Source organism: Lithobates pipiens, unplaced genomic scaffold, assembly GCF_037356315.1.
Source record: "Lithobates pipiens isolate NorthernLeopardFrog02 unplaced genomic scaffold, aLitPip1_a1.2 Scaffold_3, whole genome shotgun sequence".
In the NCBI taxonomy this organism is placed as follows: domain Eukaryota; kingdom Metazoa; phylum Chordata; class Amphibia; order Anura; family Ranidae; genus Lithobates; species Lithobates pipiens.
The window spans coordinates 89049174-89073931 of record NW_027507790.1 but is presented as its reverse complement, the minus strand read 5'-3'; the positions used below and the strand labels follow the sequence as shown (position 1 = coordinate 89073931).

The following is a 24758-nucleotide window of genomic DNA, read 5'->3' as shown; positions in this document are numbered from 1 at the left end:
GAGGGACACAGCCCACAAGAATCTTAACTATAGGGATTTTGGCACCACCTTCAGGAGTAGGACACAAGGCATAAAATGAGCATAACTTGTGGGCAGCACCCTACTAGTGACCAAACTGCCCATCTGCTATAGGCAGCTTGTTTATTTATTTTTTGTTTTTGTCTGGTGTCTAAGAGTAAGAACCTAGCTTCCTGCTTGGGACTCTTAGTTCCTTTTGTTTCTAGTAGGGTTTTACGTCCTTTTTTTTTTTTCTTTTAAATTTTCAATCTCAATCAACAGCCAACATGGGCGACAGCCTAGATAATATAGATCCTAGTAGTCACCCCAGCTTGGCCAGCAAGTGCATGCAGACCCCTAGCCACATGCCATCAAGGAGTAGGATGGCCCATGGGTTTTCTCACAGGAAACGCATGACAGTACAGGTCTGGACTCTTGACACACTGTCCGCTTTGGGAGGCGGACTGGGACAAGGTTCCTACGCTATTCTGATAGGAGCGGCTGAATCTTGTGTATGGGCAGCACTTCCAAAAGCGAAAGTCTGGTGTCAGGTGTTTGAAACAACTGTGGGACACATCAGCTTACCACTGGCTTCTTCCTGGTACTGGTTTCGGTTAGTCCTGGAGATTCTTGTCTCTTGGGCAGAAGGGACGCTCAGCCATAAATAAGGTGAACAAAAAATGCTTACTTCCCATCTCCTCTTCCTCGAAAGACTGAGGTAGAAGTTGATGTGGCTGTGGTTTCCACACAACCTGTGGAATTGGATCAGGCCCCGTTGGATGCTGGGAACAAACCTTCTGCCACTTTGGCACAATAGAAAGCTTTCTGCCTTGATCTTCTCTGTGCAGGAGACCCTTTGAAATTGAGGCTTGCCCAGGGATTCAGAGGTGGGGCATTTTCTTTTGGCACTTAGTGTCTTTAAAAAATATTCATACTCCTTTTGAAACTTTACACATTTTGTCATGTTACAACCAAAAATGTAAATTTTATTTTATTGGGATTTTATGTTATAGACAAACACAAAGTGGCACATAATTGTGAAGTGGAAGGAAAATGATAAATGGTTTTCAATTACATTTTTTTTTTTTTTTTTTTTTACAAATATGTGAATAGTGTGGTCATTTGTATTCAGCCTCCCTGAGTCAATACTTTGTAGAACCACCTTTTGCTGCAATTACAGCTGCAAGCATTTTTGGGGATGTCTCTACCAGCATTGCACATCTAGAGTGACATTTTTGCCCATTCTTCTTTGCAATATAGCGCAAGCTCTGTCCGATTGGCTAGAAAGTGTCTGAACAGCAATGTTCAAGTCTTTCCACAGATTCTCAATTGGATGCAAGTCTGGTTTTGACCAACGCATATTCATGTGTTAGAATGGCCCAGTCAAAGTCCATTCTATTGTAGCTATGGCTGTATGTTTATAGTTGTTGTCCTGCTGGAAGGTGAATCTCCGCCCCAGTCTTTTGCAGACTCTAACGGGTTGTCTTCTAAGATTAATACTGTAGTTTTAAACCGCGCTTAGTGTTCAAATTGTGGAAATAAAACCTAGTACAAAGCAGCCAGTACTACAAGGGAAAACTTGTGCAAAAGAAATAAGTATAGAAAGTGCAGCGCTAAGCGTGAATCAATGGTGATAATGAGTTGTGACTCATTATGTAAAAAAGGGTAATAACACAATAAGAGAACTCCTAAACAGTTCATATATGAAAATCGTGAGTCCATAGTTTGTGATGCCAAATATTAATAAAAATCACCCAAAAATGATGGATCACCGCTGTGAAAAACATCTGCTACCTAACATAAGGAGGCTTACCGGAACATAATGACCCTATTCAGCTTATACCAAATGGTCATTGGTGTCAACACCTAAACATGGATGGTTTGCTGGAATCTTCTCCAATATAAATTGTGATGTTAGGAAGATTTGCCAACAACCAGCGGAGCCGATATAATATTGTGTATAGACATATAGGGCCTTTCAAAGTCAAAATTGGCATCTTCTCATCAGTACTCCGCTAGGACAAAGATCCAAGGAGAAAGGATAGACTCAACATGATGTAAAACCATTGATAAAATTAAAAAGGTAGATCACTCACATTTTAGTAAACATCAAAAAGCATGTATTGAACAATGCATGGAAAAATCTAGTTGTAGTGGCATAGACAGGACAGTAGATATACTGTCCATGCCACTACAACTAGTTTTTTCCATGCATCATTCAATACATGCTTTTGACGTTTATTGAAATGCGAGTCATCGACCTTCTTTAAAATTTTATGGATGGTTTTACACAGTCTTCTATCCTTTCTCCTTGGATCTATGTCCTAGTGGAGTACTGATGAGAAGATTCCAATTTTGACTTTGAAAGGCCCTATATGTCTACAAACAATATTATATCAGCTCCGGTGGTTGTTGGCAAATCTTCCTAACAATGGTAAAAAGACGCCTAAGATTTATCGCCGTCGTTCTCCCGGGTATAAAGCCCGTTTGATTCGGATGAATAACAGATGCTATCACCTTATTAAGTCTCGGGGCTAAAATTTTTGCTAATATTTTGGCGACAACATTAATCAATGATATGGGTCTATAGGACTCGCTTAGCTCATGGTCCTTGTGCGGTTTCGGTATTAACACAATAAGCGCCTCCCTCAGAGATTCGGGGAGCTCCCCCTGTTCCAAAGCAGCTATAAACATATTCAACAATCTAGGGGCCAGGCTGTCTGCATATGTGTCATACCACTCAGCCGGAAAGCTGTCCAGACCTGGCGTCTTGTTCGGGCTGAGGGCACGAATTGCAAAGAGTGTCTCCTCGACAGTAATGGGAAGTTCCAGATCCTGCACCGCCTCCACCCCCAATTCTAAGAGCGGGATGGGGGCCAGGTAGTCACGCACCTCCTCTTCCCCATAGTCCACCCTAGAAGAATACAATTCAGAATAAAATTGCACAAACGCATTCGCTATTTCTGTTTGTGTGGTACACAGGGTCCCATGCTTGTCATGTATACGTGGGATAGAGGCTGGGGTTTGCTGCGAGTGGGCCAGGTATGCCAGCAGGCTACTATTCTTATTACCAAATTCAAATATGCGCTGCGCCTGGTATAAGAGTTTTTTCCGGGTTTTTTCTACTAATACAAGATCTAAGTGGCGCACCCCTTCCTTCCAACTTCCATATGTATCTGAATTGGGGTTTGCTGTGTAGTCCACCTCTGCATCTGTCACTTTCCTTTCTGCATCCAGGAGTTTCCACTGCCTATCTGATCTAAGTTGTTTAATAACCCCAACTACGGAGCCCCTAAGTGTGGCCTTAAACGCATCCCAGGTGATTCCGACAGGCGCCTCTGCCCGATTGTCCCCCCAGAAGTCACAAATAGACGTCTGCGTAGACCTCTCAAAACTTTCCTCCTTGAGCCACAATGGGCTCAACCTCCACACCACGTCTCTCGGTCTCTCCATGTCAAAGGTGACCAAAAGTGGGGAGTGATCCGAGACAGCGCGAGGTAGATATTGGGCCTCCAGCACTCTCGGCAATAATTCATTGGACACAAAATATAAATCAATCCTAGAAAGAGTATTAAATGTGGTGGAGTGACAGGAGTAAGCTCTAACATGTGGGTTTTTCCAACTCCAGGCCTCCACCAGGTTATATGACCCAATACACTGAGCTAATGGGGAACCATGTTTAGGCGTCATACCAAATCTGTCTGTATCAGGTGAGAGCACCACATTCATATCCCCAGCAAGAATAATGGGACCCTCTGCAAATCGGAGGGCAGCATCCATCATTATTGCCCATATTTCTATAGTAAATGGGGGTGGGGGGGGGGGTGGGAAATGTACACAGCTATAAACGTATACCGTATATACTCGAGTATAAGCCGAGATTTTCAGCCTCTTTTTTGAGGCTGAAAGTGCCCCCCTCGGCTTATACTCGAGTCATCGCTGTCTGCCCGCTCGATCAGCGTGTCGAGCAGACAGACAGCGGCCATTCTATGATTCAAAAGCCGCGCCTCCGGCTCCGCCTTCGCCTGTGATAGGCGGAACACTGAATTTCCCAGCAGCCTGTGTTCCGCCTATCACGGGCATCTTCTCATCCTCGTACTACGGACGAGGATGATACGACGTCCGTGATAGGCGGAACACAGGCTGCTGGGAAATTCAGTGTTCCGCCTATCACAGGCGAAGGAGGAGGCGCGGCTTTTGAATTTTACAATGGCCGCCGACGAAGAGGGCACGGGACGGAGGCAAGGCACGGCACGGGACAGGACGGGACGGGACGGGACGAAGGCAAGGCACGACGGCAAGGCACGACACGGGACGGAGGCTCGGGACAAAGGCTCGGGACACAGGTAGGCTGGACACACACACACACACACACACACACACACACACACACACACACACACACGGATGGAGACACACACACGGATGGAGACACACACACACAGGGATGGATGGATGGATGGAGACACACACACACAGGGATGGATGGATGGATGGAGACACACACACACAGGGATGGATGGATGGATGGATGGAGACACACACACACAGGGATGGATGGATGGATGGATGGATGGAGACACACACACACAGGGATGGATGGATGGATGGATGGATGGAGACACACACACACAGGGATGGATGGATGGATGGATGGAGACACACACACACAGGGATGGATGGATGGACACACACACACACAGGGATGGACGGACACACAGGGATGGACGGACACACACACAGGGATGGACAGGCATGTCTCACCCTCGGCTTATACACGAGTCAATAAGTTTGCCAGTTTTTTTGGGGGTAAATTGGGGGCCTCGGCTTATATTCGGGTCGGCCTATACTCGAGTATATACGGTACTCTGTTGTCTAATTCCAATACCAGAACCACAAACCTACCCATAGGATCCGTTTTGACCATCTTGGTATGGCACAGTAATGTCTTGGAAACCAAGACCGAAACCCCTCTGGCATAATTGGAGTACGTAGAGTGGAATGCCCTGCCCACAAAAGCCCTATGAAGGGCCAATGTCTTAGATCCCGTCAGGTGTGTTTCCTGGAGAAAGATTTATACTTGGGTTATGTTTTTGGATATATTTGAATACTAAGGCACGTTTAATCTGGGAGTTGAGGCCTCTCACATTCCACGATATTAATTTAAGAGATTGCATGGTGAGTGAGTACTATAATCAACAAGTTAGGAGCGTGACAGCATCCATGAAGGGTGTGCTTGGGATCTCCATAAAGCGGACAGAGCATCCCACCCCACCCCCCATGCCTCCCAGTGCATTATAGAGCAGTAGTAACAACGCCCCCCAAAGTAGGGGAGGCATAGTCAAACACCACAATACGAACATGTTATAAAAAATAGTGCAAAAGTCATGAGATCCATCTGCAGTAAACCGTGATCCATAACCGTGGATCAGAACTTCCCCCTCCCCCCCCACCCTGCCCGTAGCCCCAAACAACCCACAAGCCTGTACCCCAAACTGGGAACCAATAGACATGTTCACCCCTGAGAGGGGAATACTCCATCCAGCCGGACCAGGCGATCAAGGGTGGGTATGTGTTTCCAAAAGAGCAAAGTACAAACAGCGTCGCTAGCAGGATATCTCCCAGCCTGCCAGGCCGAATCAACAGTTCAAGTGCAGTAATACTTCAAGTGTCAGTGCATTGTGAGCTTTCTGATATGTAAGTTGTCAGGTAATCATTTGCTGGACATCTTTCGCCGCCCTCCGGTTCCACAATAGGTATGCCAGTGTTCATCAAGCCGGGCCCAAGGATTCGATCCAGTTGTTAGGCTCCCTGGGGGGTGTAAAGAACTGCGTTTTCCCTCCCTGAACCACACGTAATCTGGCCGGGTACAGCATGCTGTATGGAAGGCTGCGTTCCCTCAGCCTCATTTTCACACTCTGAAAGGCTGCCCTCTGCTTCTGTGTCGCAGCCGAGAAGTCAGGGAAAATAGTTATTCGGTTGTTGTACAGTATCTCAGGCATGTTGCGGGACTTGCGTAATATGGCTTCTTTATCTCTGAAGTAGAGAAAGCGAGCTAGTATGGGTCTAGGATATCTGCCAGGTTGTTGTGCTCTCAATGGGACTCTATGAACCCTCTCAATAGCAAAGAGGTGAGAGAAGCAGTCTGTGCCAAAGGTTTGTTTAAGCCAGGATAACAAACTCTTCTGCCTGCTTTCCCTCGGATCCTTCCGGCAACCCCAAGAAGCGGAGGCTATTCCTCCGAAGGCGGTCCTCAATGTCCCCCAATTTGGCCTCCTGGGACTTGTAGTCCGCCACAGTATGTCTCACCTGCACCATTAATGGATTGAGGTCATCCTCCACTGTGCTAATGCGCTGCTCTGCCTCACTGACCCTCTGCCTGATTTTCTGGACATCATCTTTCAGTATAGCAAAGTCTACTCGGATGGTTTCTATCTGGGTAGATAGCGCTGCATGGCAGCTTTTAATAGTGTCCATAATTTGAGCCAGCATGGGTTCTTTTACCTGTGCACCGGAGCCTCCTTCCTCTGCATCAGGTGGAGGGGATGGCAGGGGAGTAGCCAAAGGATCCGTGAGATCAGGCCAGTCTGGATCCCCCTCGGTGTCCATTCAGCTCCGCTGCGCCGTGTGTCCGGGCGCCATCTTGGCCGGCCTCGTGTGCGAATCGTGCCAAACGGTCCGCGGGCTTGCCACCTACCCGCGGGCCGTATTTGTTGACCATGCTCATGTGCCCGGTGTGTTCCCGGATTGAGTCCACTGCTTAGCGGGGCAATCCTGGTTCTCAGGCTGGACAGGATAAGGTAAGGATTTCGGCGCGGTCAGGAGCTCTCAGGAACAGGTCTTCACATACCGGAAGTCGGACACACCCCCGAAAATCTCCATTGGTGGCTTCAGTCTCCGTTTCTGCTTAGTGGCAAGTTTTACCCGGTCTTTAGATTGTGGTCACAACGGATGCCAGCCTGTCTGTTTTGCAGTGAGGGAAGAGGGTCGATAGCTCAGATGTCAGCCCAAGGCCTTTTGACCAAGGAGGAATCTGTTGCTTATCAGCTGGAGCTGCATGTGATCAGGTTATGTCGGAGAAGGCCACGGCAGTGGCCTATGTCAATCACCAAGGCGGAACGAGCAGTCAGTCTGACACTATAGGTATCTCACACTCAAGTGGACAGAGTTTAAATTTCTGCTCTGTAGTTTTATATGCCAGAAGTGGGAAAACGGGCAGGTAGACTACCTGTGCCATCAAATTCTAGACCAGTATCGTGGGCCCTGCATCTAGAGGTTTTCCCAAAAAAGTCTGCAGTGGGACAAACCCTTTATGTGGATCTTCTGGGGCCTCCTCTTAACAGAAAGGTGTGCTAAATTTGTGGCGAGGGCACAAGATCCCTGGGCAGATGTGACAGATGGCCAGGCTGAGTCTCTTATGATTTCCCGCCATTGAAGTTCCTTCCAAGACTGTTGTGAAGGATAGAGGCTGAATCCTTTCCAGTCACTCTTGGCCTCATATTCGTGTCCTGGCCCCAGGTATGCCAGCATGATGTGCCTGGTCCTGGATGCCCCCTAGCGTCGTTGTCTGTGAGAGGACCTGCTGTCCTAATGGCCGAGCTTCCACCCTGCTTTAACTTTGCTGGCTTTGACTGCAGGTTCTGAGGGACAGGGGTTTGTTGGTGTCTGTAATCCCTACTATGTTAGACACGTAAATTAATTTCTTTAAAAATGTATCGTACCTGGAGGGCTTACATTTTGTGGTGCAAATCTTCTGGTGTGTATCCATGCATCTTTTCAGTGGCTAGGATCCCGGCCTCTATCCAGCAGGGCATTGATCAGAAGCTTACTATAAGTACCATTTTAAGGGCCAGGTTTCACCCCTTGTGGTTTTCTTTTTCAATGTCCTATAACTATGCATCCCTTTATACCTTTTCATCCAAGGGGTTAGACATGTAGCTCCTCTGGTGCATTCTCCATTGACTTAGTGGGGCTTGAACCTGTTGCTGTCAGTCCTGCACAAGTCTCATTTTCCAAATAGAAGGGATATTTCTTTGGTGACTCTTTATCAAAAGTTCACCTTTTTATTATTTTTTTTTGGTGGGTTTCACCACTGCGTGTTCTGTGTCCAAACTGGCAGCTGTGTCTTGTAAATACCCTTGGTCCTGCACTTGGTTGGGCCACTAGTAAAGGCTGCCCATAGGCGGTTCTTGGTTTGTTTTTGTTTTCTTCTGCTTAGTGTTGTCCTAAAGGTGGCGCTATAACCGTATGTCCAAGGTTCTTGCCAGGCTGTGTTCTTCAGTGAATGCAGAGAAAACGGAAAATTGTATACTCACCTTTCCGTAATTTTCCTTTCCTGTTGCATCTCATGGCAGCATACACCTATGGGTTGTGGCTCCGCCCCCGCAACCTTATAGGACCGTTTAACTATTAAATCTTGAGAGGGCTCCTGCTTCAGCATTCTCAATATATAGATACCTCACCTTAGATGGGTGGGCATCTGTATGCTGCTATGAGATGCAACAGGAAAGGAAAATTACGGAAAGGTGAGTATACAATTTTCAGTTTTCCTGTCGCATCATGGCAGCATACACCTATGGGGAATAACTCGCAAAACTGGGTGGGTATGAGCAGAAAAAGTTTATTTACAAGAAATGGAGGAATTGGACTGAATAATCGCTCTTCCAAATTCCACCGTGGACAACCTAGCGGAGTCCACTTTGTAGTGGGATATAAAAGTACTTTTTGAAGACCATGTGGCTGCCTTGCAGATGGTTTCTGAGGAGACTTTTGCAGAAGGCTGCCCAGGAAGTTGCCATCGCCCTTGTAGAGTGCGCCTTTAAGCCCTCAGGTATTTGAGCTTGATTAGGGGAGTAGGATTTCTTTATGATTTTCACAAGCCATGCTGCGATGGTGCGGGAAGTAGCTGCCTGTCCTCTTCTGGAGCCATGAGGGATGACTAGGAGGTTTTCCACTTTCCTGAGGTCACTGGTCTTCGAGAGGAAGGCCAGTAAGTTAGATTTTACATCAAGTGGATGAGGGTTGCCCTGCTCTGTAGAAAGAGTGGGAAGGCATATTTCCTGATTAAAATGAAAGGAGGAAGCCACTTTGGGGATGAAGCGGTCTGAAGGTTTCAGAACTACCTTGTCTGGGTAGATGGTAAGGTATGGTTCCTTTGCCATTAGTGCATGCATTTCCGACACCCTCTTAGCTGATGTAATCGCTATCAGAAAGGTGATTTTGAGGGTTAGATTCCAAAGGGAAGCTTTTTCAACTGGAAAGAATGGGTCATGGGATAGGAAATCCAGTACTATCGCAAGATCCCAAGTTGGAAATGAGGGCTTTCTGGGAGGTCTCAATCTTAGACAAGCCTTCTGGAATTGAGAAATAAGAGGTTCTTGAGCCCATTTCACCCCCGTTATGGCAGATAAAGCTGATACGTGCACTTTCAGGGTGCTTGAACCAAGACCTTTGTCGAGACCTAGCTGAAGGAACTCTAGGACCTGAGCAACTGTAGGGGATGAAGGGTCCCAGGCTTGTTGTGCGATCAAGAGGAACTTATCCCAGATTCTCTTGTAGGTGTTATTAGTGGTAAACCTTCTGGCTTGGAGAAGGGTGTTTATCACTTTGTGGGAACATCCGTGAGCTATGAACCTAGCCCTTTCAGTCTCCATGCTGTTAGGTGTAACTTCTCTGGGCATGGATGGAGGAAATGACCTTGAGAGAGTAGATCCACTGTCACAGGAAGCGGCAATGGTTCTGCTGTATTCAATTGGAGTAGGGTCATGAATCCTCGGCCAGGAGAAGGATATCGTCTAGATAGTGGTGCACCCTCAGGCCTTGCTCCCTTAATAGGGCTATTACTGGCAGTAATACCTTTGTAAATGTTCTTGGAGCAGTGGATATTCCGAACGGGAGACTTTGGAATTGGAAATGTTGATGACCTACAACAAAGCGGAGAAATTTCTGAAATGAGGTGTGAATGGGAACGTGCAGGTAGGCGTCTTGTAAATCGATGGAGAGCATCCAATCTCCTATGTTGATGGCCTGGAGGATTGTCTGCAGACTCTCCATTTTGAATGCCAGGATTCGGTGATTGAGTTTCTTTAAGTCCATGACAGGACGTAAGTCTCCTGTTTTCTTTTTTTACCAAAAATAGAGGAGAATAGAATCCTCTCCCTCTCTGTGGTATAGGAACTTCCCTTATAGCTTGCTTCTGGATTAGGTCCTGAACATATCCGTTCAGTAGTACTCTCTTTTGGTGAGATGATGGTATCTTTGTTACTCGGAAATGGTCCCTTGGGTGCTTTCGGAACCTCCATCTGTGTCCGAATTGGACAGTCGCCACTGCCCATGGATCCTTTATTGTCCCCGTCAATACCTGCTTGAACAACCTGAGCCTGGCTCCTACTACAGCTGGTTGGGTGGGCGCACCTTCAAAAAGACTTTTGATCCCCTGTAGTAGGGGTCTTGGCTTTCTGGAGCTTGAGGAAGGATGATTGAGGGTTCTTCCAGTTTCTCCTGTACTCTTTGCCAGGTCTGTAGGATCTTGCCTCCCTATATTTGTCTGGGAGGTTTCGTCTGGGGGCTGACGGTCTTTGCTGTTTAGATCTTCTATCTGAAGGGATCAGACCCGATTTTCCCCCGGTAACTTTAGAAATCGCAGAGTCTAGCTTTTCTCCAAAGAGATTTGCGCCGTCAAAGGGAATCTTGCACCAGTTTGTCTTCGAGGATGGGTCTGCAGACCAGGGTTTCAGCCAAAGTGCCCTTCTGGCCATTACTGAGCTCAGCATTGCTCTTGATGTAGATTTAATTATATCTACAGAGGCTTCTGCGACAAAGTCGCCTGCGAGAGATAGTTTCTGTAGGGCTGAGATTACCTTCTCTTGTTCCCCTCCTTCTGACACCAGTCTCTCGGCATTGGCGGACCAGTTGGAAATGGCTCTACCGACAGCTGCTAGGGCCACAGCTGGTCTGCATGCGCCTCCTGCTGATAGGTAAGATCTTTTCAGATCTAGGTCAATTTTCCTATCCAGCACATCTTTAAATGTAACAGCATCTTCGATTGGAAGTGTCACATGTCTGGCAAGACGCATCAGAGAAGAATCCACCACTAGCGGGGTCACTAATGGAGTGACACTAGGCTCCTTCAGGGGTTAAAGTTTTGCTAACCTGTTAGTTAGGCTGATCTTCTTATCCGGCTTTTGCCATTCCTCTTTAATCAAATCCTCTAGTTCCTCAATAAATGGGAAGGTCTCAGGATCTTTCTTGAGATTTGGAAAATATTTCCTCAGCTTCTGAGGAGTTTGTTTCTCTTCCACCCAATCGATCGCTTCCTTCACTGATTTAATGAAGGGTTCAACTAATGCAAAGCCGAAGCCGGTAGAGGTGTCAATGTCATCATTATCTGACACAGGATCTGACATTCTTGAAGTGGAGGGAGCAGCAGATGTGGTGCCTTGCAAAGGTCTGCTAGTTTCCGGCCCCTGCGATTTGGAAGGGCGATTCAGTAGCTGGAATACTAGGATCTAATTCCCTGTCTTTGGTTGCTTCATTGAAGCATGAACGACAGGCCAGCTTATCTGGGAGTGCTATTGCGCCACAAACCCAGCATGAGTTTCCAGAGGGATGGAGACTTTGAGCACGAGAATTATGTCTGCTAGTAGGGGATCTTCTGTGGTAGGAGTGGCCATGTCGAGAGTAGGACCTTGATCGACTCCTCCTGTGATCTCCGCTCTCTCTTCGCCTTGAGCGGCTTCTGCTATGGTCTCGGTCCCGTCTATGACTTGAGCGTCTTCTTCTTGAGCGCCTTGAGTGCGATGATCTGGATGACCTGATAGGGCTGTGCAGTTTAGACCGCGTTAGTGACAGGCTCTCCTTTTTCCTCTTCGTACTTACCAAGTTGACCCCACTTACCTAATAGGCTGGCGATGGTCTGCTGGGGCAGCGGCCTCCATGAAGAGTGAATCCTAAAAACGAACGGAAGTCAGTGTGCAAAGACAGGTAGGGAGATAGGCAAGTTGCAAAAAAAGAACTTTAGAAACGAAGAGACTGACCTTAAGATCCGAAGGAAACAATATGTAAAAAACGATCGGAATGACTTTGAAGACGATCTTGATAGTAAAGCAGCAGCAGCCACAGTACACAAAGCAAAAATGCTGTTTTTAAATCCCGCGCCATTGCCGTCGCAACGTCGACGTCGTCCCGCACATGCGCAGAAATGTCCCGCGACGTTCGGCTCCATTTTGGAAAGTGGCGAACCGACAAGACAACGAGGTACTGAACGCCAGCGCATGCGCAGAGGAGTTCAAACATCGGCGCCCGAGGAGCGAGGTTCTACAGAGCTTAGCAAAGAAAGGTACAGAAAATACCAAGAAAGCACAGGTTAGAGGCCGCTGCATGATAAATCTGTTTAAGATTTGTAAAGATAAAAAATGATACCCCTGAGACCATCAGAGTGGGGATTCCTCCATTAAGCTCATTTAGAGGCTGTACAGGTAGGACTTCCACCCAGGAGAGGCTTGAACCTGGCTGGGGCGATAGCGGTAAGGGGTGATGTCCGGTCTTCTCGGGTGAGGAAAAAAAGGAGAATGCTGAAGCAGGGGCCCTCTCAAGATTTAATAGTTAAACGGTCCTATCAGGTTGCGGGGGCGGAGCCACAACCCATAGGTGTATGCTGCCATGATGCGACAGGAAAGGGATATTACAGTGAGTAGAAAAAAAAATTTGATTTTACTTTGGTTACACTAATAACGCTCACAAATATGTTTCGCTATTAACCATACCTGTTGCTCCATTTTAACTAACGCTTTCTTCTGTATGTAGTTTATAAACAGGCTGCTGGGCTCGTTACCTCTGACTCCTCCTGTCGTGGGAGACTTTGCATTGCCAGAGGATATCAAGGGCATGCAGAGACACCTATGTGTGATTCAGCTTAGTAGACTGCTGGGCCTCCATGAAAAGATGGACAGAGCACAGAAACAGGAAGCAGTTAGAGAAATCATCTTTAGATACAGACATGGACTTCAGTTTGGTAAGTTTGTCCTGTGGCTAGTATATATATTTTTCATTTTGTTTTAACATGTTGCTTTAGAAAATCAAGTTTGGTGTCCTTTTTCATTTAAAATCAATTATTAGTCAATAAAATAGGCCAGGCTGTCTGCAGTGGTGCTAAATGGCTGTTCTTATTACATCAAGACTATTAAATGTTGTGTCCAAGAGCTGTGTATACCAAGAGTTGTTTTGGACATGCCAAATGACACGCATTTCAGTGCCAACTCTAAATCTTTGCATTGAGATGAAATCGGTCAGGTGCATGTGTTGTGCAAAAAGCATATATTGTATATCTAATGAGCAAATACGAGATGCCTTAAGACCTACCTACAGTTGCATTTAGACATACAATTGGTTTGTTTGCTTGCCAGTAATATTGCTCTGTTGGGTGCAAGTTCTTAAAAACTGACAAAGGTATTTAACCTCTTGCCGACCATATACTGTAGATCTACAATGGCAAGGCGGCTTTACTGCGCAGGATCACGTACCTAGTACGTGACCCTGCACTTCTGAATTTGGGGGACGCATGCCTCCGCTGGCTCCCTCCTGCTATTAGACACAGTGGAAGCTGATTTTTGGGTACGACAGGCTCGATGTCTGCCGGGACCCGCAGATGCTTCAATACACAGGCAGAATGGTGTTCTGCCTATATAAACAAGGCAAATTGCCATTTTGTCACTACAGAACACATGGATCCTGTAGAAACACAGGATAAGCAGATGTTAACCCCTTCCCAGCCAGTGTCAGCACAGTGACTGTGCATATTTTTAATCATGGATCACTATTGGTGTCGCTGGTCCCCAAAAATTGTCAGGTGTCAGTGTCCCAACTGTTCGCTGCAATATTGCTGTCATTGTGCGTCACCATTACTAATAAAAATAAATAAATAAAAATATATAGATTGTAGACACACTAACTTTTGCATAAACCAATCAATATACGCTTATTGGGGTTTTTTCTTTTAAGTAGCGGAATACATATTGGCCTAAATTGATTTAGGACTTTTTTTGGGGACTGTAAACAAAGCTCTATTTGTGGGCAAAAAAGACATTCAATTTTGTTTAGGTGCAGCATTGCACAACCACGCAATTGTCAGTAAACGTAACGCAGTGCCATATTGCAAAAAATGGCCTGGTCATGAAAGGCGATAAACCTTCCGGACCTGAAGTGGTTAAAGTTTTTAAAAATATAAATCTATTAAATAAAAAAAGTCTTTAGGCACTGGCACCTATAAGCATAGTTTACCTTTTGCGGGTGCAAATGCAGCCAAAAGCGCTTTGCAAAGGTGGCAAGCATGATCTCCCCCTCATGTTCAGCGGGTTGTACCACTGTTAAGTGCGACTCTGAAGTTTGTGGCACTGTGCTGCAATCAGGAGCCTAGCATTTGGCTTGCAGTTGTGGTATGGTATTCCTGTTCAAAAAATAATAATTCGACTGTCATAGAAAACAGGCATTCAGGGGGTGGCAATATTTTCTACTGAACGCATGTCAGCCGCGTCTGCACGGCTGAGCTACGACTAAGCAACAATGATGTTGTGAAACACGTGAGATGTTTTTCCTGCTTCTGTTTTTTCCTGCTTCTGTTACATGAACATTGACTATTCATTACAATAAAGGCTTTTATCACAGTGCGGCTGTCCAGAATCCGTTCAGTCGTGCACTAGAGCTGCGCGATTAATCCTTATAAAATCGCGATCTCGATTCTCTCCTCTGAGGATCTCTCCCACTGCCAATAGGCAATTCTTTCATATAAACAAGTGGAGATATTATCTGCTCACTCAGCTGTCAAAATGAATCATCCCAGTTTAGAACTTGCATGAAACATTGTAACTAACTTCTTAGATAAAAGGCATAGAACTTCTTGTGTAAACAAATAATCTGGGCAGTCTGCCAAGCTTTCAACCACATGTAAATGCAGGAAGTTTAACCATTTAAAGTCTAAATCTTTTTCTGACACTTCTTTCTTAAGTTAAAATCTATATTTTTTGCTAGAAAATTACTTGGAACACCCAAACATTAATAAATAAAATAAAAAATTATATTATATTATAATATATAATAATTTTAGCAGAGACCCTAGGGCAGTGATGGCGAACCTTGGCACCCCAGATGTTTTGGAACTACATTTCCCATGATGCTCATGCACTCTGCAGTGTAGTCGAGCATCATGGGAAATGTAGTTCCAAAACATCTGGGGTGCCAAGGTTCGCCATCACTGCCCTAGGGAATAAAATGGCAATTGCTGCAATATTTTATGTCACACTGTTTGCCCAGCAGTCTTTCAAATGCAATTGTTTTGGAAAAAATACACTTCAATAATAATAATAAAAAAACAGTAAAGTTAGCTCATTTTTTTTTTGTTTTAATGTGAAAGATGTTACGCCGCGAGAATCGTGATCTATCTTCTAAGCAAAAAAATTGTGATTCTCATTTTAGCCAGAATCGTGCAGCTCTATCGTGCATTAATCTCTAAAGTTAGCTCTTCAGAGACCAAACGAGCAGTTACTGTCTTCAACTGCACTGTTGGTACATGCTGGGGGGGGGAGCAAACTCCAGTGGGAAAAACCAGACGAAGACTCTACTCACATGTTCCACACCTGTAATGCAAGTGCAAACATTTTATTCACACAAATGAATCTCACAAAAATACGGTTCAGTAAATAAAAGATAAAGTAAACATCCTCATCCTTGTTTAGGTACATCAATTACATTTGTATTTAACCACTTGCTTACTGGGCACTTAAACACCCTTCCTGCCCAGACCAATTTTCAGCTTTTGGTGCTCTCATACTTTGAATGACAATTACGCAGTCATGCAACACTGTACCCAGATTAATTTTGTGTCCTTCTTTTTTTTCCCACAAATAGAGCTTTCTTTTGGTGGTATTTGATCACCTCTGGGGTTTTTATTTTTTGCGCTATAAATGAAAAAAGACCGAAAATTTTGAAAAAAAGCGCATATTTCTTTGTTTCTGTGATAAAATTTTGCAAATTTATAATTTTTTTTTTCATAAATTTTGGCCACAATTTATACTGCTTCATATCTTTGGTAAAAATAACCCAAATTAGTGGATATTATTTGGTCTTTGTGAAAGTTAGAGAGTCTACAAGCTGTGGTGCGAATCATAAAAAAATTGATCGCACCTGATGTACTGGTGGCCTATCTCATTTCTTGCGACCAGAACAAGCCAGGAAAGTACAAATACCCCCCAAATGACCCCTTTTTTTGAAAGTAGACATTCCAAGGTATTTACTAAGATGCATGTTGAGGTTTTTGATGATGTCATCTTTTTCCCACAATTCTTTGCAAAATGAAGATTCTTTTCTTTTTTTTTTTTCCTCACAAAATTTTCAATGTAATAGGTTATTTCTCTCACATGGCATGTGTATACCACAAATGACAACCCAAAATACGTTCTGCTACTCCTTCTGAGTATTACGATACCAAATGTGTGAGACTTTTACACAGCCTGGCCACGTACAGAGGCCCAATATTGAAATGGCATCATCAGGCGTTCTAGGAGCATAAATTACACATCTTATTTCTCAACCACCTATTACAGTTTTGAAGGCCCTGGAGCACCAGGACAATGGAAATGCCCACAAAGTGACCTCATTTTGGAAAGCTAACACCCCAGCGTATAATCTGAGGCATAATGAGTCGTTTGGTTCATTTTTTTTTTCCAGAAGTTTTTGGAAAATGTGGAAAAAAAAATGAAACCGCATTTTTTTTACACAAAGTTGTCCATTTATAAGATATTTCCAACACATAGCATGTACATAGCAAAAATGACACCCCAAAATACGTTCTGCTACTCCTCCTGAGTATGGCAATACCAAATGTGTGAGACTTTTACACAGCTTGGCCACATACAGAGGCCCAACATGCAAGGAACACCATCAGGTGTTCCAGGGACACATAGCATGCACATACCAAGAATTACACCCCAAAATACATTCTGCTGAGAAAAGAGTAAACAAAAGATTACCTGTGGTTTTAGCAGCGCAGTTGTCCACAGGATGATAGCACTGGTCCAGGCAGCAGGCAGGGACTTGGTCAGCAAAAGTGAACACAATTTTACAGGCAACAGGCAGGTATACTGTCCATAGTCAATATAGGCAGCAGGCAGGGATACTGTCCATATACAGTCCAAGGTCAGTGCAGGCAGAGATCGTCGGCATTGCCAAAATATTGGTCCTGGTAGTAGGCAGGAACATGGTCCATCCATGTGGTGTGGTCAGTTCATGCGACAGGCAGAGGCATGATGGTATAGGTCCTACAGGCAGCAGGTAGAAGTAGGGCCTTGTTTAGGACAGAATGGGGATAGGGGTAGAGGCTTCTCCCACCCAAATCTCTTTGAAGCCTCCGAGTCTCCAGACCCTAATCTAGGAATGAGAAAACAAAGGAAATTGTCTTCTCCATCCAAAAAAACTATTCTGGAGCCCCTCACATATGTGAGACCCCTGTTATGAATCCCACTAGTCCACTGAGAGGGTACAAGATCAGTCCAAGAGGCAGGCAAAAGGCATGGTCAAACAGTCCAGGGTCAGTTCCAGATCAGGCAGAGGCATAAACAGAATCAGTAGGCAGAAGCGTGGTCGAATAACAAGCCAGGGTCAGTTACAGAGCAAGCAGAGGCATAAGGGGTGTGAAGGTAAATGGCAGGAAGTGAGGGTTATGGTTACCATACTTCACTAATAATTCACTGAAGTATGGTAATGGCGGAAACAGTCACCTATGCAGAGGCCTGGTTGGGAAGGGCATTGGGCACAATAAGTGGTGTCTCTTCTCAATCCTCGTTTGCTGCACACCCGACATTTTTTCTGATGTCTTCGGCCTGTTGGTCTGGGAGGGATTTTATCAGGAAAGTGGCGTTCAGAGAGTCTGCTTATTACATCGGATCAAATGTTTTGTGGTGGGCCGTTGGGGTATAGAAGGGCAGTGACGATTTCCTCCTGGTAGCCAAGGAAGGGTATGGGTCTTTCTGTGGATTTACGATAGATTACATACGTGTTGTATATGGCCAAATTAAAGAAAGAAATTGAATTTTTTTTTTATACCACTTGTATGTTCTTCTCGTGGCAAGGTAGGGTTCGAGCATCTGGTTGTTCAAGTCGACGCCCCCCATGAACATGTTGTACTCATGGATACAAGTGGGTTTTTGTATTGGGCCATCCCTCCTGGTGATCTCAACAAAAGTGTCGTTGTGGATCGAAGAAAGCATGTACACATCCCTTCTGTCCCTCCCCTTCACAGCCAAAATTTCCTCGTTCCGTAAACTCGCCGCTTCGCCTTTTCTTAACCTTTTGTTGACGAGGCTTTGAGGAAAGCCCTTCCGGTTCGTTCTTACGGTGCCACATGCTGGAGTTTGCTTTCTATGGAGGTTGCGGAACAGGGGTAAACTTGTATAAAAATGATCCACATAAAGATGGTAGCCTTTCTCCAGGAGTGGGTTTATGAGTTCCCAAACAACTTTCCCACTCGATCCGATGTATTCGGGGCAATTAGGGGGATGTAGCTGGGTGTCCTTCCCTTCGTATACCATGAAGGAATATGTATACCCTGTGGCTCGATCACACAATTTATACATCTTCACCCCATAGCGGGCCCTTTTGGAGGGAATAAATTGCTTTAGGCCCAGCCTGCCAGAAAATTTGATCAGGGACTCATCCACACATGTGTTGGTCTGGGGTAAACAACTGGGGGAAGATCTCAGAAAAATTTATTAGCGGCCGAATTTTGTAAAGTTTATCAAAATTTGAGTCATTCCGGGGAAGGCACTGGGTATTGTCGTTAAAGTGTAGGAATCTCATTATTAGATATCTGGTCCGGGGCATTATTGAGGAAAAGATGGGCATGTGATAGATGGGGCGGGATGACCAATATGCACGTATTTCATTTTTATTGTTTAGTCCCATACAAAATGTGAGGCCCAAAATTTTTTTTAACTCCTCCACTGTTAGGGCTCTCCACTCGTAGGAACGGGCATAAGAGGACGTTGCGTTGCTTTCAATAAATTGTTGGACATATAGGTTGGACTGGACCACAATGGATTCAAGCATGTCCTCTGTAAAAATTAGGTGGAAAAAGTCCATCAGGGAAAAATTGTGTGTCCACCTGGGCTCCTGGGTTGGCAGTGAAAGGGGGAATGTTAGCTTCTGAGTTAGGAGGAAGCCACAAGGGGTTCTGGAGGGAATAGGGAAGGCTGGCATGGGACCTAACCCTTTGGGGCCGAGTTGACAAACTGGTACTTGGCCTTTGCCGAGGTACTGTGGTGCCGGTGGATGGCTCTGCGGTGCTGGTGGATGGTACCGCCTCCTCACCAGTGTGCCTTCGTCTGACGGGCGGACTATCATCTTCCTCCTCTGAGGCTTTAATGGTATCGCTGCTGAGGACAGGCTCGTAGTCCACGTCAGACTCGGAATCTGAATATGAGGAGGAATCCGAAGCGGAAACCTCCCCGTTGCTCTCGTCGGCTGCAAGAATATCATATGCCTCCTCAGCTGAATATAATCTTTGTGACATTTTTATTGATCACAAATGGCACTGACAGGTGACTCTGATCTGGCAGGTGACACTGGCGGGTGACGCTGACCTGGCGGGTGACGCTGACCTGGCGGGTGACGCTGACCTGGCGGGTGACGCTGGCAGGCGGCGCTGGGGCTGGCAGGCGGCACTGGGGCTGGCAGATTTTAGTCGCAGTAAAAAAATGTCACTCGCAGATCCTCTCTCTCTCCTCACACGCTGTCTCTGTGTGAGGAGGGAGAGACACGGCAATGGGAGATGATCTCATATGTTTACATTTGAGATCATCTCCCATTGGCAGCTGCGATTGCGCTGTGAACGGCCGCTTTGATCTATGTTTGCCTGTCTCCGGGAGACACGGCGAGCACAAAACTTCCGCGCTGCGCGCCCGCGGCACGCATTGCGGAAGTAAACACAAGGACGTCCAGGGACGGCCACCCGGACGAAACCGCCCGCTCTACGGCCGTCATTCGGCTATAGGGCGGGCGGGAGGTGGTTAATGGATAAGCTCCAGAGAAGAGGCTCAGTAATTTGCAGCATGTCACCAACACAATGTGTGATTCTCGGATGACTTTTTGGGATTTGAGTGTTGAAATCGGGCCAGGGGTGCAAACAATGCAAAACTATAAAGGGGATCCAGGCGGTTGCCCTTAAATCCAGATTCGAAAAAAGTGTATACAGAGTTTAACTGGCTTTAAGCTTTTCAAAGAACCAACAAGAGGAACAGAGGGGATCTTCTATATGCCGGTAATAAAACACAGGCGCATACTAAAGTTACAAGTACGTTGAGTCCCTGGTATACACAACCTCTTAATGCAGTTCAAGGAGATGCTGTATATGCCAAATATTGGCATTTTTTAGCAAAGGATGATCAAGACATTTTATACGAGCAGATCTACAGTGAATATAAAAAGTCTACACACTCCCGTTATGTCAGGTTTCTGTGATGTAAAAAAAATGAGACAAAGATGAATCCTTTCAGAACTTTTTCCACCTTTTTAATGTGACCTATAAACTGTACAACTCAATTGAAAAACCAGCTAACGTTTTTTGGGGGGAGTAAAAAAAAACCCCCAAAAACTAAAATGTTGTTGCATATGTTTGCACATCCTCTTATTACAGTGGTTGTAGCTGTGTTCCGGATTAAGCAATCGCATTTAAGGTGGAAGTAAACTCCCCTATCGTTTTCAGCCAAGGAAGCTGCCATCTTTGCCTCTGTTTAATCTTCAACTGCTATGGTGCTGCACATGTGATTCGTTATGACACCAGCCATTGGATGGTTTGATAGTTTGGCTGAGAGCACAGCCAATGTGCAGTTGGCATTCCCGGCATGCCTTTATTTTTTATTTTTTTAACTGTTTAAATCCATGGGTTTAAGCTCATGTTAAATAAGAGTTAGTACACGCCTGCCATCATTTAAAGTGCCAGTAATTAACCCCAAATAAAGTTCAACTGTTCTAGTAGGTCTTTCCTGACATTTTTTTAGTCGCTTTCTACAGCAAAAGTCATGGTCTGCAGAGAGCTTCCAAAGAATCAGAGGGATCTCGTTGTTAAAAGGCATCAGGGTACAAAAGATTTTCCAAGGCATTAGATATACCATGGAAGACAGTCATCAAGTGGAGAAAATGTGTCAGAACAGTGCCACCAAGAACTGGACGTCCCTCCAAAATAGCTGAAAAGAAAACTGGTCAGGGAGGCTGCCAAGAGGCCTACAGCAACATTCAAGGAGCTGCAGGAATATGTGGCAAGTACTGGCTCTGTGGTACATGTGAAAACAATCTCCTGTATTCTTTATATATCTGGGCTATGGGGATAGAGTGGCAAGATGGAAGCCTTTGCTTACAAAGAAACATTTTAAGCCTGGCTAAATTTTGCGAAAACAAAAATGTTTTCTGGTCTTATGAAACTAAGGTTACATTTTTTGGCCATAATGCCAAAAGATATGTTAAGCGCAAAAACACCACTACACATCACCAAAAACGCCTTGCCCACAGTGAAGCGTGGTGGCAGCATCATGCTTTGGGGCTGTTTTTCTTCAGCTGAAACAGGGGCCTTAGTCAAGGTAGAGAGAATTTATGAACAGTTCCAAATACCAGTCAATATGGGCACAAGAGAAACTTCATCTTTCACCACAACGACTCAAAGCATACATCCAAATCAACAAAGGAATGGCTGCACCAGAAGAAGAGTAAAGTTTTGAAATGGGCCAGCCAGGTCCCAGTACTAAATTTGATTGAAAATCTGTGGGGTGATTTTGAAGAGGGCTGTGCACAAGAGATGCCCTTGCAAAGAAAAGTGGGCAGGTATTGCAAAGTCAAGGTGTGCCATGCTAGTACTTGTACCCAAAAAGGCCGAGTGTTGTAAAAAAAAAATATCAAAAGGTGCTTCAACAAAGTATTCGTTTTAAGGGTGTGCACACTTATGCAACCGTTGATTATTTATTTTTTTGTTTCCCTCCAACTAAAAGATGTCCTTTGTTCAGTTGAGTTGTACAGTTTATAGGTCAAATTAAAGGTGGAAAAAGTTCAGAAATAATTTTTTGTTTTTTACTTCTCAGAAACCTGATGTTTTAACGGGGGTGTGTAGACTTTTTATATCCACTGTATGTTTAGGAAAGCTCAACCACTGGGAGATCTTATGCATAGTGATGTTACTTGGAAAATGTGGTAGGTGTTATGTCCAGATGTAGACTCAGATTTTTGTGGCTAGATGGTAAAAGGCCCCACTCTCTGTTCACTGGAAGGCTCCTTGGGTGCAGGGAATGCATGGATTGTAATATGGAGCTGGTGATCAACCTGTTAACCTGCTATTAACATTGGCAAAACTATTTTAAATTGGTTCAGAGATGTCTGTATGGTCACGTCTGACAGTCTTGCCTTCAATTTGAGATCTGCAGTGCATTTAGATGTTGGGATGTTACTCTTTTGAAATGTTGGACTCTGGAGCAGGTCTATACGAATCCACAAGGTGGTCATTTTGATCAGATGGTTTTACAAAAAGAGATCAGGTGGATCTGGGTATTACACTCAACAAATTCACTGGGCTTAAATGACAACTTAAAGTGTTAATTAACCCACAACCGTAAAATCAGTCTGTATGTGCAGCATAGCATGCTTTAACAGTGGGAGGGGCTTAAATGGCCATATGCTTTAATGACTGTGCCACAAGCGAATATGTAACACAGTACAAACCTCAGTTCACTCTTTTTCATAAACAAAAACTGTTCTATTGCATATCCTTTACTACATACCACTAACCTTAAAGTGATATTAAAGTCTTGTTTTTTTTCTTTAAAAAAAACAAACATGTTCTTACCTGCTCTGTGTAATGGTTTTGCACAGAGCAGTCTGGATCCCCCTCATCCAGGGTCCCTCGCTGGCACCCCTGGCCCGACCCTCCGAAGTGCCCCCCCATCCAGCAAGCAGCTTGCTATGAGGGCATCCACGCAGGAACACCCCCACCCACTCTGTCTCTTGATTGGTTCTCTGGCTTTGATCGACAGCAGTGGGAGCCATTGACTCCCACTGCTGCCAAAAGCCAATCGGGAGCGCTAGTCCCTGGAGAGTTGAGGCTCTCCTGGACATCATTGGATCGAGAGGGGGCTCATTTAAGTATTAGGGGAGCTGGGGGGACTGCTGCATACAGGTTTATCCTAAGGACTCATTCAGACACAGAGACAGGTCCTCTATGCTGAGCCAATTTTTTTCTGCATCCACCAGAGAGCTTCACCTATAGAAGTGGGTGCACTGATCCGAATGCAGACACTGCATGCATTTCTTACTGTCTGTGTGTCAAATTTTGACCTAGACTATTTCCATGCAGAAAGGAGATTGGGATTTTTTTATATATTTACATAGGTGGCTGCTGCATCTGTCCCCCCTGCCAGCTCTAATGCTGAGAACTGAGTAATCAAACACCGCAGATCACTCAGTTCTCGGTATTCCCTGAGCAGAAAATTGGTGACTGTCAGTCTCTTGCTCTCCACTCTGCCCCCAACCCCCCCCCCCCCCCAGTCCAGGGCCTCCTCTGAACCCCCCCCCCAGTCCAGGGCCTCCTCTGAACCCCCCCCCCCCCCAGTCCAGGGCCTCCTCTGAACCCCCCCCCCCCCCCAGTCCAGGGCCTCCTCTGAACCCCCCCCTAGTCCAGGGCCTCCTCTGAACCCCCCCCCCCCTAGTCCAGGGCCTCCTCTGAACCCCCCCCCCCAGTCCAGGGCCTCCTCTGAACCCCCCCCCCCCCAGTCCAGGGCCTCCTCTGAACCCCCCCCCCCCCCAGTCCAGGGCCTCCTCTGAACCCCCCCCCCCCAGTCCAGGGCCTCCTCTGAACCCCCCCCCAGTCCAGGGCCTCCTCTGAACCCCCCCCAGTCCAGGGCCTCCTCTGAACCCCCCCCCCCCCAGTCCAGGGCCTCCTCTGAACCCCCCCCCCCCCCAGTCCAGGGCCTCCTCTGAACCCCCCCCCCCCCCCCAGGGCCTCCTCTGAACCCCCCCCCAGTCCAGGGCCTCCTCTGAACCCCCCCCCCAGTCCAGGGCCTCCTCTGAACCCCCCCCCCAGTCCAGGGCCTCCTCTGAACCCCCCCCCAGTCCAGGGCCTCCTCTGAACCCCCCCCCCCAGTCCAGGGCCTCCTCTGAACCCCCCCCCCCCCAGTCCAGGGCCTCCTCTGAACCCCCCCCCCCCCAGTCCAGGGCCTCCTCTGAACCCCCCCCAGTCCAGGGCCTCCTCTGAACCCCCCCCCAGTCCAGGGCCTCCTCTGAACCCCCCCCCCCCAGTCCAGGGCCTCCTCTGAACCCCCCCCCCCCAGTCCAGGGCCTCCTCTGAACCCCCCCCCCCAGTCCAGGGCCTCCTCTGAACCCCCCCCCCCCAGTCCAGGGCCTCCTCTGAACCCCCCCCCCCCAGTCCAGGGCCTCCTCTGAACCCCCCCCCCCCAGTCCAGGGCCTCCTCTGAACCCCCCCCCCCAGTCCAGGGCCTCCTCTGAACCCCCCCCCCCCCAGTCCAGGGCCTCCTCTGAACCCCCCCCCCCTCAGTCCAGGGCCTCTTCTGAACCCCCCCTCTCAGTCCAGGGCTGCCTCTGAAAACGCCCAAGCCCCTCCCCAGTCCAGGGCCTCCATTGCACTACCCCCCCCCCCCCCCCCCAATCATTTGCCATATAAACTCCAATTTCCTAGTCCAGGGCCTTCTGCACACAAACCACTTTCCTTGCCCTAATAA

The 24758-nt window shown here is 46.5% G+C and overlaps 1 protein-coding gene across 2 annotated transcripts in view; it reads left to right on the top strand.

Annotated features, from left to right (window-relative positions):
• NAA25 (N-alpha-acetyltransferase 25, NatB auxiliary subunit) overlaps positions 1 to 24758 on the top strand; it is a 95413-nt gene that overhangs the window by 46931 nt on the left and 23724 nt on the right. For both annotated transcript variants that reach the window (XM_077462030.1, XM_077462028.1), the window contains exon 12: positions 12802 to 13009. In XM_077462030.1, the coding sequence (XP_077318156.1) occupies positions 12802 to 13009 (208 nt within the window). The remainder of the gene's footprint in view (positions 1 to 12801; positions 13010 to 24758) is intronic.